The sequence below is a fragment of the Mustelus asterias genome, chromosome 18, assembly GCF_964213995.1.
Source record: "Mustelus asterias chromosome 18, sMusAst1.hap1.1, whole genome shotgun sequence".
NCBI classification, from domain to species: Eukaryota; Metazoa; Chordata; class Chondrichthyes; order Carcharhiniformes; family Triakidae; genus Mustelus; species Mustelus asterias.
This window is the reverse complement of record NC_135818.1, coordinates 54,815,728-54,831,265: the sequence shown is the minus strand read 5'-3', so window position 1 is coordinate 54,831,265 and position 15,538 is coordinate 54,815,728. Positions and strand designations below refer to the sequence as shown.

At 43.7% G+C, this 15,538-nt stretch overlaps 1 protein-coding gene across 5 annotated transcripts in view; it reads right to left on the bottom strand.

Moving 5' to 3' along the window:
* akt1 (v-akt murine thymoma viral oncogene homolog 1) overlaps positions 1–15,538 on the bottom strand; it is a 120,780-nt gene that overhangs the window by 34,797 nt on the left and 70,445 nt on the right. For all 5 annotated transcript variants that reach the window (XR_013500042.1, XM_078233976.1, XM_078233975.1 and 2 more), the window contains exons 3-4: positions 9,332–9,460; positions 2,797–2,908 (exon numbers count right to left, since the gene is read on the bottom strand). Coding sequence is in view for 4 of the 5 variants with exons in the window: in XM_078233976.1 (XP_078090102.1) it covers positions 2,797–2,908; positions 9,332–9,460 (241 nt within the window). In the remaining variant the exon portion in view is untranslated. The remainder of the gene's footprint in view (positions 1–2,796; positions 2,909–9,331; positions 9,461–15,538) is intronic.

The window sequence follows — 15,538 nt, the reverse complement described above, 5'->3', positions numbered from 1 at the left end:
AAGCTTGTGTGGCTTTTGCTACCAAATAAACCTGTTGGACTTTAACCTGGTGTTGTTAAACTTCTTACGAAGATTGGCGGGGCAGAGGGGCGGGTGTGGATTTACTCAGGTTATGATCAGAACGCCCTTTAAAGTTCTCTGTGCAGCCAGGTGTTGCAGCGTGTTGAGGCCCCATCCCCTTACATGTTGGCATGAACACCACCCTGCACCCCCCCTCCCCCCACCTCCCTGATTTTTTTTGGCAGAGTGTGGAAAGATCTGGAGAGGAAACCGGCCTGTTTCTCTGGAGAGAATCATGCCTGCTTTCTCGCCGGATACAACACTCTGCCATATCTTGGTCAGAATTTGCCCAATATTTTAATTAAACTGTTCATCACAAAGCTTCATCTTCTATTTCAGATAAAATGATGTGGCTAAACCGCTACCAATTCTATCAAATGCTTGGCTTTCTCCCCTAACTGAAGCTAGTTTTTAAAATCTGAAGTTGCTATGTCTTCTGCATCAAAGCGGCAACCAAAAACTGGTTTAAAAAAAAAAAAAGCCCCCTACATTTCCAGGCCATTAGAGATGGGAACATTTTTTCTGTCATAGTGATTAATGAGGTGAGATTTACAGCCACAATAAATGACTGCAGATTGTATATATCCCCTGCAGATTGTATATATCCCCTTCCAGGACTGAAGAAAATCGAGGCTGACACATCAACCCAGCACTGAAGAAGTGTTGCATTGACATGTTTGGCGTGAGACATTAAAACGAGGCCCTACTCAGGTAGACATATATATTAAAAAACACAGCACTCTTTTGAAGAGCAGCAAGAGAGTTATCCCGGTCAATCGACATCACAAACACAAGTTGTTTGATGATTCCCACGTTGCTGTCGTCGAAGTTTGTTAAGATGCAAAATTGGCTGCCTCACTGCAATAGTGACGACACTTCAAAAGTACTTAATTGGCTATAAAGCAGTAGGAGATGCCCAGTGGCTATTGTCTTTCCTCTTTCAATGGGGGCTTGGCGCATAATGGCAGCCAGCCACAAACAATCCAGCAGCATTAAAAACATCAAATCTGAGGTAAAACAAAATATATATTCCCCAATCCATGACTCAACTCCAGCAAGAAAAAGTAACACGTTTCTTCTTTTCCCCAGTTCTCCCTTATTATTTAAGACTGTTTTTCCATTACAATTTTTACTTTCTTGTTTTCCACACTTCTCTGTTCTTGCTTCCTTTCATTTTCTTTATCTATCCAAATAATGAGGTCTTTTTTTTTCTTCCTTCTCCGAAATTCTGTGTCAGTTTCAACAGGAAATGCTTTCCCAAAACCAGTAAACGGCCAAACAGGTTCAGGGAAGGCACCTGGTACTCTTGTGGTAAGAAACCATTACATTGAATGCTAGGCTCAGCTACTTTCCCTTTATCTAACTCAGTGGCTGCATGCCCATGTTTCAAAGGGTGCTACTGTTGGGGATACGGCCACAAACGTCACTAACAGCAACAGTTACTGGGGGAACAAACAAAAACATCGAATCGCTCTCTTGCAGCGCGTAAAAGATTAAAACATCAGCCTTCGGGTTCATAATGCAAGTCATTTTCACTTTTCCCCCTTATGTACATTTACACCTCCATTACATTGTTCGTACAACAGAGTGCACATAACTTTAGAACTGTAAACTGAACATTTCAACAATGCATCAGAGACAAAAGCTCAAAGTTAAATGGTAGAAGTTAATGACTAGAAAATTTGCAAGCGGTGTTATAAAAGACTAGTATTGATTCATAGAAATTATAGCACAGTAGGTGGCCATTCAGCCCATCAGATTCATGCAAGTACTGGCATTTCAAGTGGAACTAATATTATGTTCCTGCCCTTTTTCTTCTCCTCTTCATATATTATTTTTAGCAAAAACTTAGCCGATTCTCATTTGACTGTGTTGTCATCACTACCTCCATAATCAAGCCATAAAGTACATAATTTTCCAATAAAAATGTGAAAAGATATTCTTGCAACTGTCTCCTTCCATTCCTCTAGTAATTGTTCTCCCATGGCCAATGTGACCCTTTCAAAAACTTGAAACATCACTATTAGATGAATCCCCTTAAACTTTTCTGTCCCAGTAAAAACATCTCAATTTTTCAACGCGTTCATAATCTCATCAGTGTATAATTGAAGACCATATGCAGTTGCTTAAAGTCCTTTCATAGAATCCTACTGTGCGGAAGGAGGCCATTCGACCCATCGAATCTGCACCGACCACAATCCCACCCAGGCCCTATCCCCATAACCACATGCATTTACCCTAGCTAGTCCCCCTGACACAAGGGGCAACTTAGCATAGCCAATCCACCTAACCCGCACATCTTTGGAGGGAGGAAACCGGAGCACCCGGAGGAAACCCACGCAGACACGGGGAGAATGTGCAAACTCCACACAGACTGTGACCCAAGCCGGGAACTGAACCCAGGACCCTGGCGCTGAGGCGCAGCAATGCTAACCACTGTGCCACACAATCTAAAACTTTGATCCAAAACCATACAAGAAAGGGAAAGTAGCAAAGTTAGTCAACATTCTTGAAAGATACCAACAATATACTAATGGCGACACTGGACTTCAGTTTTCTTTAAAAATATTTCAGTAGCAAAATAACTTTCAAGTATATGGAAGTAATACACTGGACATGTATTAACAACTCATTTGCTTGTGCTAACATTTTTGTGCAGTTAAAAAAAAAATGCAACCCTTCTCCTGCTGCTCAGTATTGTTTGCTGATAAACACACATCCTCTGCTAAGACATACCGTTGCTCTGGGGTATCAACATGAAATGTTCGTTCAATTACTGTAGTCCACTGGAGACAGCGAATGATAAATGTGTTTGATTTTGGTCGCTCCGTCTTCATCAGTTGACATTCTAACGGAAAGATGAAATTAGCCTGAAAATGACATTTCTAAACATTGTATTTTCACTTGACTCCCATTGCCAGGCATCATTAATAAATACAACTCTGATAACACGCCTCTCAGTTCCAATCTCCAACTCCACATTTCAACCACACTTTGCAAGAGGCAGGAAGCTCAACCCAATACTTCCCTCGTGTGTGTGGGGGAACTGGGGAGCGGGCAACATGGGGAAGTTCAGCATTGATCAACTGGTAAATCTGACCTGATCAACTCAACAGTAATAAGCTCTGGCATGTGGAATGACATTCAAAACAAAGGGATCAAATGAAGGCGGGGAAAAAACTGAGAAGCGGGATTTATAAATAAACATCGAACAACCTGAATGACTTTTAGGTGCTAGAAATTTTATTAGATTTGGTTTAATATACACAGAAAATTATTCAGAAATGAAGGTTAAAGGGATAATATGGAATGAAAGAAAAGACTGGACAAAAAGTTGGCAGCTAACACAGGAGGCCACAACGGGAGATGTTAAACTATATGATGGACAGGGCTAAATCTAAAAACTTCTCACTTTGCTGGCATTTTCTGGTTCATGTGACTTTGCCATTGCTTCAATCTTATCTTTGGCTGAATTGATTCCACAACTCCTGAATTTATGCCCTATGAACGTTAGCTCTGCCACGCCCCGAATGCAGTTGTCTACATTTACCCCAAGCCCTCCTGACTGCAATCAGCCAATACTAATCTCAGCCTCTTCTATGTTCCTCTCCATTTGCCCCATGAATAATGATGTTTAAAGTTTAAGTTTATTTATTAGTGTCATAAGTAGGCTTACATTAACACTGCAATGCAGTTTCTGTGAAAATCCCCTGAGTCGCCACATTCTGGCGGCCGTTCAGGTGCACCGAGGGAGAATTTAGCATGGCCACTGCACCTAACCAGCATGTCTTTCAGACTGTGGGGGGGAAACCAGAGCACCCAAAGGAAACCCACGCAGACACGGGGAGAACATGCAAACTCTGCGCAGACAGTGGCCCAAGCCGGGAATTGAACCCGGGTCCCTGGCACTGTGAGGCAGCAGTACTAACCACTGTGCCACCCGGATTTTGTGTTGGTAAATCTCTGGTGTCGTACTGATGCCAAAAAGCAATCTCTTGGAGTGGTAAAGTCTACAATGAGTGATAAAAGTGGCCATTTTCCTTGAATCAGGTTGAGGCTCCAGCTGGTAGTACCCCCACTTAAAAGTTTCATTTGGAAAATACCTTATTTGTTGACAGCTCTTTAAACACTGGTCCCAGAGTGGGAATTGGGTGACGTTTTCTCACTACCACTTCAATCACCTGTTGCATGTCAGCACGGAGTTTAATGTCACCATTTGGTTTAGGCATGACCACAACAGGGTCCACCCACACTGCTGGTCCTTTAACTGACTCAATGATGCCTTGATCGATCAGTTCCTCAAACCTTGCTTCAACTGTTCCTCTCAGACGAAACATGTTCTGTGTGCAGGCTGAGCTCTGAGCTTCGCGTTCTTGTCAATGGTTAATCTTACTTCGTTGTTGTGCAACTTCCCATTTCCTTGAATCACTGGTCTAAACACCTCCTTGAGCTTTATATAGGGTTTCAGAGAATGCACTTTCAATCTGATGTGTAACTGTCCCCCACCCCAACACCCGCCCCCGGCCCCAACACTTGGGCAGCTTCCCTGCTCAGCAGAAGCTCGCCATCCTCCTCAATCACTACAGATTCCGCTTCTCCTTTCCAAACCCCAGCTCTCATTTCTGCAAAGAAGTGTCCAACAGTTTGAAGTGGGGTGTTAGATATGCAAGAATAAAGCTTTTTGACACATTTTTTGAGGTGTGTTCATTGTCTTCTGTTCCTTCCACAGTGCTCTCTCGGTGACATTACAATCACTGCCTGAATTTACAATCCTGCTCACTTCAACAATCATTGGACCTTTCTCGTGGTTTCTCCCATAGACAGAAAACACGTATCCCCGATTGCTATTTGTGTCCTCACTCTCTGCATCCTCTTTGACTCATCTCACAATTGTGCTACTTTCATCTCTCCTTTGCGTGGTTTGCCAGGTTTCCCTCTGTTCAACTTTGCTATTGCACTCCTTGGCAAAACTGTCTTTACCCACACATTTTCCAAACATATTCCTCACTGTAGGGCAGCAGGCATCTTTTCCAGAGTTCCCAAATTGTCACGTTCCAAACACTCACTCTCAGAATTTCGCTGCTTACACTTCTACGTGCCTGGATTCTGCTGTGCTATTCCATTAACTTCGACCTTTATCTTGCCAGTAGCAGAGCTGGAAACCAGTGAAATTTCATGCTGTGAACTTATCCATCCGCTGCCTCCAATACAGCTGCTATTTTCAAAATATCATCCAACATTAAGTTACCTTTTTCCAACAGCTTGCACTTCAACTTATCCAACTTGCAACGTTGGAGTGCCTGATCCATTGTCTGGTTATTCAAATTTCTTGCAAAATAGTTACATCCCTCCAATAGCTGGACCTCAAACGGGTCACAAATTCAATTCCTGTTCCCCCTTCTGTCTCAACTGACAGAAACACGCCTTTGGAACGTGATGTTTAGCGTCGCCATGTAATCCTTCAAAAGATTTCATCACACATTCACAATCCACCTCTCCTCCCGCCTCATGCAACATCTTGAAGCTTTCCCTCACCATCTGAACAATAAGGCCCATTGCTGGGCTTTATGCGTCAGAGCAACTGTCAGCATACACCTCAGACTCCTCCAGCCACGTTTTCCAGTTCACACTGACAGTACTGGCAGCACCCGCCAGATCAAACGCCTCAATTTCCCAGGTGGCAAACAGTACCAACTCCAGCAAACGCCATGACACAATCCCAAATATCTCAGTATTCATCCTTGTCGCCAATGTCACATCTCGGACTAAAGGAATAACATTCAGAGTCACAAATTTAGCTGCAAGTGTCACTTTGCTTAATCCGCCATGTTGGCTAACTTCTGACCATGTACTATCTGACGTTGGTTGACCTGCATCAGTACGCAACATTTGCTACAGTACCCAAGTACCCAAAGGTATTTGGTTACCATTATGACAGTTACTGCACATTTGAAAAAAGTACAATCTAATCAAGGACAGTCAACACAGATTTGTAAACGGTGTGTCATGCTTAATTATTTCCATTGAATTCTTGGAAAAATTAGAGTATAAACAAAGAATGCACTGAATTGGATTTTCAAAAACTGTTTGGCAGGGTGCCACATAAGGGACTTGGTGCATAAATTAAAGTTAATGATATTCAAGGATAAAGGAATGGCTGAAGGATAGAAAGCAGAGGCTACGACTAAATGAATGCTCTTGCACTGCCAAAATGTACAGGGGCGTGCCCATGGATGTGTCTCGGAACCTCTCTTGTTCGCAGATAAACAAATGACTTGCACAACGGCAATGATGATATTCAATTTCACTCATCTTAAACTGTGGGAAAAATTGCAGGAGATGGCAAGACGTGTCAGGCAGAGTAGGGAAGTTGGCAGATGAGTGCCAAATACAATTCAACGCACTTAGGCAGAAGCCGTACTTTTCCAGGGAGGAGCATGGGGGTAAGACTATCTCTCCCCACCCCCTCCCCCCCCACCCCACTGACTATCCCGTCTACCGCCGCACCCACCCTGACTACCCCCACATCACCTGAACCCCCCCCCACTCACCGACTACCCTCGCACCCAACGCTCCTGCCTACCCCCCCAAATATCTCCCTCAACCCCTGACTATCCCCCCGACCCCGTCACCCACCCCCCGACTATCTGCCCAGTCCCTTACCTAACCGCACCCCCCCTCGCCCTCCGACTATCCCCCACCCCCCTCCCGACTATCCCCCACCTCCTCATCTCGACTATCTGCCCACTCCCTTATCCAACCCTTCCCGACTATCCCCCGACCCCCTCAACCACCCCTCGACTATCTGCCCAGCCCCTTACCCAACACCCCAATTATTCCCCACTCCCCTCCTGACAATCCCCCACCCCCTCATCCCGACGATCTGCCCACCCCCTTACCCAACCCTTCCCGACTATCCCCCCCACCCCACTTACCTACACCTTGACTACACCCGACCCTTTCACCATCCCCTAACTATCCCCCATTCCCTCATCCACCTCCTCCCCGACTATCCCCCCCCACCCCCTTGAATATCTCCCCCACCCCCTCACCCACTCCTGACTATCCCACCCCAACTATCCCCCCATTGACAACAGCCCCCTTCCTCCCCTCCGACTATCCCTCACCTACCTCCCCGACTATCCTAAGGCCCCAAAGCTCCGGAAATCCCACCCTACATCTCATCACCTCTGTGAGCAATCTTTGACCATCTGGCTGACTATCTCCTTGTGACTCTGTGTCAAATTGTATTCCATACTGCTGCTGTAAAGCCCCTTGTGAAATTGTTTTCTATAAATGAGGGGCATGAGTGTGGGACAGCGGTGCTATTTGTCCTTCCTTTCCAACATCTATGACTCGGAATGATAACATTTGAATAAATGTCACTGTGCATCTTGGCCACACCAAGTTCAATGGAAGGTCGACATGTCCCTTAAAGAGGGGGGGGGGAAGCTGGTTTTAACAGCATGTGGCATCTGGCTTAATGAGGATTGGAAATAGAATCTATTACTGGGGGAGGTCTGAAAAAAAAAGGGCTATGGTAGCAACTACAACAAAACTTGAAAAGATCCATGCAAAAAAGAATGAAGAAAGACATTAAATGACTGTATATTAAAACAAGGTGAAATATGCCTTTCAGTGTATTTGTGAACTATACGCTATACGCACAGTTGACAGAAGGAAATAAAGCAAGATTGATATCTTATTTAAACTACAAAATCAATCTCTTTCCTTGCACGCAGGTTTGCAGTTTGCTGATGTGGCAGTCTGCAGATGCAAACAAGATAAACAAGAGTTCTATCTACTAATAACCATTACAAATCAAGAGTGTCATACAGGAAGCCTTTGTTGCATAGAACAATATGCTACCTAATTAGCCATTTCTATCATTACAGCCACATTATTAGATCATAGACAAACTTCAAGCCTTTTGGCTGACAAGAACCACAAATGCTGCACAAACTCCAATATTCTGATTCAAAACAGTACTCAGCACGGTTATTTTGCTACACCCTGACAGTTAAGAACAACCAATTTTTTCTAGTATCATCGCCAGTTTTGCAATGATCAGGACAAAGCACACAAGGTGCAAACAGTATCCATTTAAGGCAATGACTTTCAAACTTTTCCAAGAGGGGTCCCATGCTAACACACTCCCAGGGGCCTGCTCCTGGGAATCCTTCTATTTTTAACATAACCAAAGAGCCCACGTCACAGGTGTACTTCACACAGGCCCTGAAGTACTCATTCAATTTTCCCTGATGGAGTCCAAAGTGATGTTTAGCTCCCTTTCTTTTTCCAACCTGGTGACTCTTAGCCCCACAACTGTCCTTCACAGTGTTGGGTTTTTTTTCCAGCCGATTCGCCCACTAGCGAAAGCTTCCAACATCATTTCAAACCCTCATGAAATTAGTATTTTTCAGTCCGAGTGCAAGCTCCCAACTGGGTGGTGAAGCATAAAGGCTTCTGGCCTCCAGCTGCTCCCTCTCTCCCAGATCCCGGCAGACTGCCTATCTGAGAGTTTCAGGATTATCTTAGAAACATTTCCATCTCAAAGTTCACTTTAATGGCAACATGAATCACACGGGCCTTGTATCCAGGTAGAAATGTTGATTAACTACTCTCGAGACCACAACCCTCTTTAATCCTGAAAGTAAATGGACAGTTTAAAGCATAACTATTTACAATCCAACATTCTCAACACCGCCCTAGGACTTGAGACCAGCAGTATACCCACTGTAAACATAGATGCTGCTGCCATTGTCTTCAAGTGTGAATACCTTATACCTTTGTTCCAGCAAAAACAATTCGGGCCTTCCTTTAATTTTCAACAGCCATGTCACCCAGTCGGTTGCCAGGTAGACTTCAGAACAGGTCACATGACTCCCTTCATTTTACCTTAAATTTAGAGACAAAATCCCAAAACATAACAATCTTATAAGTCTCACAATTGTAACACCTGTAAGCCCCCAGAGATACCTCTAGCCCCTGCACCATGTAAGATGAGGCCGCTCACACAGTCATGCATACTTTCAGAATGTTGCGATCGGTAAATGGGAGACTCTTTATAACAGAATTGAGATCATCAGGTAAAACTTGCCTTTCGATGTCACAAACTGGAACTAATACAAACAAATTGACCTGTGGATAGCTTCATTCAGTGATCTGTTTTTCTTTGAATATGGTAGTTTTATTTTTTAAATTTTACATTTTCAAATACTGCCTCATTTGAGGAGGGAAAGGCGGGAATGAAAGGTTATGTCATACGTACGTGCTACAGAGAAGTTATTCAAAGGTGTCTCTAGTTGGTCTACATCTTGTGGCCTCTCTTTATAACCAATAAACGTACCGTCAGTCTTCAACAAAAAATACCTGGGCCTCCATGTTTTTATGTATTCTCCTGGAAATACAGAAAAGCAGAATCATAATGAATATCAACCACAAAGAACATGCTCAAAACAGGCAATCCTTGAATCTCCATGGTTAGACTTGCACAGATTCTCGGAGAGATATTTGTGCAATGGCCTCAAATCCACAGCTTAAGAGGGGCTGAGAAAGGCCTTCCACAATCTTCTCTGGTAAACCCACTAAATATAGCGGGGATCAGAGAGGCCCTGCCATTCAAATACGATTGGTGGGCTGGGGGCACATCTGGGACTCTCTTCACAAAGAGAATGGAAATCCCTGCCGAAGGATCTTGGATGTGACCACATTATAACAATTAAATAAAATCTTATTCTTCGAGGCTCCAGGCCAGAACAGTGACCAGCACATTAATCCACCCTTAAATGAAGTAGAGCTACCGAGTTTAGTTCCTATACAGTTCGTTTAAAATTAATTCACTATCAATTGCTTAATCTTAGTATTTCACAATGCAGTAAGTTTTGGAAAATAAATCTTTCGAACCCATCGTGAATAGTCTAGATAAACATCCTACCAAATTAGTCAGGTGAGTGGCCTTGTAACTTTTCATTTCTAAATGACTGAATTCCATTTTAGCGGCACAGTGGCACAATGGTTAACACTGCTGCCTCACAGCACCAGGGATCGATTCCAGCCTTGGGCGACTGTCTGTGTGGAGTTTGCACACTCTCCTAGTGTCTGCATGGGTTTCCTCCGGGTGCTCTGGTTTCCTCCCGCAGTCCAAAGATGAGCAGGTTAGGTGGATTGGCCATGCTAAATTGCCCCTTAATGACCCAAGAAGTGTAGGTTGGGGGGAACTAGCGGGGTAAATACATGGGGTTACGGAGATAGGACCTGGGTAAGATGCTCTGTCGGAGAGTCGGTACTGGCTCAATGGACCAAATGGCCTCCTTCTGCACTGCAGAGATTCTATGATTCTACCAATTTAAATTCTGTTAGCTAAAAACGGCACCAGATATTTCACTTACATCTGACGTAACCACATAAAAATGGTCAGTCGCTAGATTTTACAGCAGCTTAAGCTAACTGCTGCAGAGAATGCAAATCCCGATGATGCATTTTAACCGCCCCCCTCCAACACCCCGGAGCTATATCCCTCCATATTTCAAAGGAAGATTTATCCTCACTCCTAAATGGCAAGGGCAGGTAAGAGACGTTCCAAGTCCCTGCCATCGTCACGCTCAGGCTGGCCATTATAAAAGTACAGGCCTGTGCTGACTCACGACCGTTTTTCCCTTTCCATTTCAGGAAGTGAATGGCCTCCAGATGGTACCCTGTCATGCGGGAGCTCATGGATGTAATACTGCACTCTAGCCACTCTGTGGCACAGCATGTTAGAACATCAATGCACTCCATCGATGCCATCGCACAAATATCAAACGCAACTTCATATTGACTACCGGTTTGATTATTTTTAAAAAATACGTGCAATGAGTTTAGCTGGTCTCAAATCAGGTCCCAGCAATTTCACAACTTAGTGGTAAAGTGTCGGATTCCCCAGGCCCAAGCACAAGAAGCAGTTTCATGCTTTTTAAATGCTGCTGTTCGGCGGTCTGTAATTATTAATACAATACAGTTCAGCAACAAAAAGATTTGTCATTCCAGGAAGAGAGTTAATTCTCGAGGGCACCTTCATTCACAAACAGCGCAGTCGATACACTATTCCTTCAATCACAGCCAGATGTTCCACCATTACTTTAAGTAGTGAGCCAACTGTAAAAGTGAAGGATGTGCATCAGCAACAGATATTCCTCGAAAGCAATTCCTCTACTGAACCTACTCATTCTTAGGATGTGGGTGTTGCTGTGTGTGTGCGCGCGCATGTGTGTCAGTGTGCGTGTGTCCCATGCACCCCAGACATATTCTCTTCCACCTTCTTCTGTCGGGAAAAAGATACAAAAGTCTGAAATCATGTACCAATTGACTCAAAAACAGCTTCTTCCCTGCTGCCATCAGACTTTTGAATGGACCGACCTCGCATTAAGTTGGTCTTTCTCTACACACTAGCTATGACTGTAACATTCTGCACTCTCTCCTTTTCTTCCCTATGAATGGTATGCTTTGCCTGTACAGAGCGCAAGAAACAATATTTTTCACTGTATACCAATAATAAATCAAATCCAAATTTATTATCTATCCCTCACAGACCTGAGAAGATGGTGGGTCTTCATTCAACTGAGTGGCTTGCTAGGCCATGTCTGAGGGCAATGAAACGTCAGCCATGTTGGTGTGAAACTGGAGTCGTTCACAAGCCAGACAGGGTGAGGACAGCAGGTTTCCTTTCTTAACAAGGGCACGAGTGGCCTCTGGGCTTTTATCGACCATCCAACTGATTTCTGGTCATTTTCGCTGATGTCAACTTTTTAATCAGTGAATCCATTAAAAAAAGTGGAAATAAAATCTTCAAACTGTCATTGCAGAATTTGAACTTGCGTTTAATGTCCAGTAATACAGGTTCTGCACCACCATACCACCATTATTTAGAGGATGTACCAAGGGAAGGCAAGGCATTTCCTCTAGGGAAAGCTGTATGGATATGGAGCAGTCTGGCAGCAGGTGGATTGGCCATGCTAAATTGTCCCTTGGTGTCCCAAGATATGAAAGTTAGGGGGATTAGCAAGGCAAATACGTAGGGCTATGGGGTGGGGTAGGGCCTGGGTGGAATGCTCTGTTGGAAAGTTGATGCAGACTTGATGGACCGAATGACCTCCGCCTGCACTGTAGGGACTCTAGGTGTTTCCTGCAAAAATCCCAAAAAGCTGGCACTGGCATCGGTTTGGGAACTGTTAGAAGCGCCTCCTCAGTTGGTTCAGTCAATGATGGAATGAAAAGATAAGTTATCGCAACTTACTGATGGGGATGGAGGTAGATATAGAAAGATATGACTTGCATTTGTACGGCAACTTCATGACTAGAGGATGGCCCAGCATGCTTGACAGCCAATCAAGTATGTTTTTGGACTGTAGTCACTATTGTAACACAGTAGTCATGGGCAGGGAAGAGAAAGTAATTGAAAACATGGACAGAAAGTAAGTGTGCACACAAAAACACACTGATGGGAAATCAAAGAAATTAAAACATCAAGAAATACATATCGATGCATCCTTGGAAACTAGAAACATCACTTGACTATATGTTTGTGCAATTTATTTTTCATGTTGTTCAGGTATTGATTTTTCAAATGCGTGGTTAATATTGCAGCTAAGGACTGGGGAATTCTGCCTGCTGCTCAAAATAAATATAACAATTAGAAGGTTATTTTTCTCAGAGATTGGGCCATGTTTTTAAATACATAATCCTCTGTCAAATGACAAATTTATGACCACTGTTTATTAATTTGATTTAATTAAGATCATGCATCAAGTGTTTCAGTCTGCAAAGATACATCGGAAACAATTTCCAGGATAAAGGCAAAAACTGCAGGAAGTGCACAGGTTATTCATCATCTGTACAGAGAAATGACAAGTTAACAGTTCAGGAGCATAATAACTCAGTTTCTAAGTTTGATCTTTCAAACTGATACGAACCAAGAATAGGGTGAAAATTCAACAAGGTTTTTCAGTTTTTGAAGTGTAATCCAATCATTGATGTAATGAAAAGATAAGTTATCGCAACTTACTGATAGGGATGGAGGTAGATATAGAAAGATATGACTTGCATTTGTACAGCAGCTTCATGACTAGAGGATGGCCCAGCGTGCTTGACAGCCAATTAAGTATGTTTTTGGACTGTGGTCACTGTTATAACACAGTAGTCATTTTTTTTGCACAGCAAGGTCACACAAATAATAAATGTATTAGTGACCGGAAAACCTATTCTATTTTAACCGTTAAATATCGCTCTTCCTCAAAACAGTGCCATGGGATATTTTATGTCCATCTGAGAAACAGGATATATCCATTGCCCCTTGAGATTCAATGGCATTACCATCACTGAATCTCCAACTATTAACAGCCTGGAGGTTACCACTAACCAGAAACTGGCTGGACCAGCCATGTAAATACTGTGGCGACAAGAGCATGGCAGAGACAAGGGGTCCTGCGGCAAGTAACTCACCTCCTGACTCTCCAAAGCCTGTCCACCATCTACAAAGGCACAAGTCAGGAGTGAGGTGGAATACTCTTTACTTGCCTTGTTGAGTGCAGATCCAAGAATACACGATGCTCAATACCATCCGAGGACTTGACAACACCCCATCCTCTACCTTCGACATTCACTCCCTCCGCCACTGGTGCACAGTGGCAGCAGTGTGTACCATCTACAAAATGTGCGAGAGCCACTTGCCAAGTGTCCTTCGACAACACCTTCCAAACCTGTACCTCATCCACTTAAAGGACAAGGGCAGCATATGCATGGAACAGCAAATGCATGGAAACAGCACCAGCCACAAGCTGCCCTCTAAGTCACAGACTAGCTTGACTTTGAATCATACTGCTGTTTCTTCAATGTCACTGGGTATCCTGGAACTCCCTTTCTAACAGCACCGTGGGAGTACCTAGGCCACATGGACTGCAATGGTACAAGAAGCTGCCTCACCACCACCATCACGAGGCCAATTAGGGATGTGTAACAAATGCGAACAAAGAATGAAAAAAAATGGACAGAACCTCAGTTTAATATCTCTATCTAATAACAGCACCAGCAAAAAGGGCAGCGCCCAAAATGGGACATAAAAGGGCCTTTGTTAACTCCAGGAACGTTTTCCTTGTCTTACTAGTGGAAACATTATGGTCAATTTTTGTTTACGTGACATCTCCAATTACAATAGCTGGTCCCTTAGCAGTCATCATATCACCCATATGTTTGTATGTTCTCTCATCCCACAGTTCCAGATCAAGGAACTTTTTGGGAGCATGACCATGTTTAGCCTGTCTTAATCAAGTAAACACGTGTAACAATTAGGATTTAAAGTCCACATTGTGGAGATTTTTAAAAAATTGTTCCTCCTATGTTTATTTTGCTGTTCACGGCTTTGCTTTCGGTCATGCACTACAGGAAATTACCTTCCTCATGATGACAGAATTTCAGTGTTTCCAGATTAGGAGAGTGGGCAAAGAAGTGGCAGATGGAATACAATGTGGAAAAGTGTGAGATTTTGCACTTTGGAAGGAGGAATGGAGACATAGACTATTTTCTAAATGGGAAAATGCTTAGGAAATCAGAAACACAGAGGGACTTGGGAGTCATTGTTCAAGATTCTCTTAAGGTTAACGTGCAGGTTCGGTCGGCCGTTAGGAAGGCAAATGCAATGTTAGCATTCCTGTCGAGAGGGCTAGAACACAAGAGCGGGGATGTACTTCTGAGGCTGTATAAGGCTCTGGTCAGACCCCATTTGGAATATTGTGAGCAGTTTTGGGCCCCGTATCGAAGGAAGGATGTGCTGGCCTTGGAAAGGGTCCAGAGGAGGTTCACAAGAATGATCCCTGGAATGAAGAGCTTGCCATATGAGGAACGGTTGAGGGCTCTGGGTCTGTAGTCGTCGGAGTTTAGAAGGATGAGGGGGGATCTTACTGAAACTTACAGGATACGGAGAGACTTGGATAGAGTGGACGTGGAGAGGCTGTTTCCACTAGTAGGAAAAACTAGAACCAAAGGGCACAACCTCAGGCTAAAGGGACGATCCTTTAAAATAGAAATGAGGAGGAATTTCTTCAGCCAGAGAGTGGTGAATCTGTGGAACCCTTTGCTGCAGAAGGCTGTGGAGGTCAGGTCATTGAATGTCTTTAAGACAGGGATAGATAGGTTCTTGATTGATAAGGGGATCAGGGGCTATGGGGAAAAGGCAGGAGAATGGGGATGAGAAAAATATCAGCCATGATTGAATGGCAGAGCAGACTCAATGGACCGAGTGGCCTAATTCTGCTCCCATGTCTTATGGTCTAAGGTTTTCATCCTGACCTGGGAGAGTCTAGCATACCTTCAGTAATAGTGTACTTCTGTTACCATCTATTAATTCTGCCACAAACAGCTCTCCATTTATTGTTTTATGTCCTCTTTCATCTGTGCCTTAATATTAGACTCTGTTGCCAGAATTTTACCGCCTCGCTTACCCGAG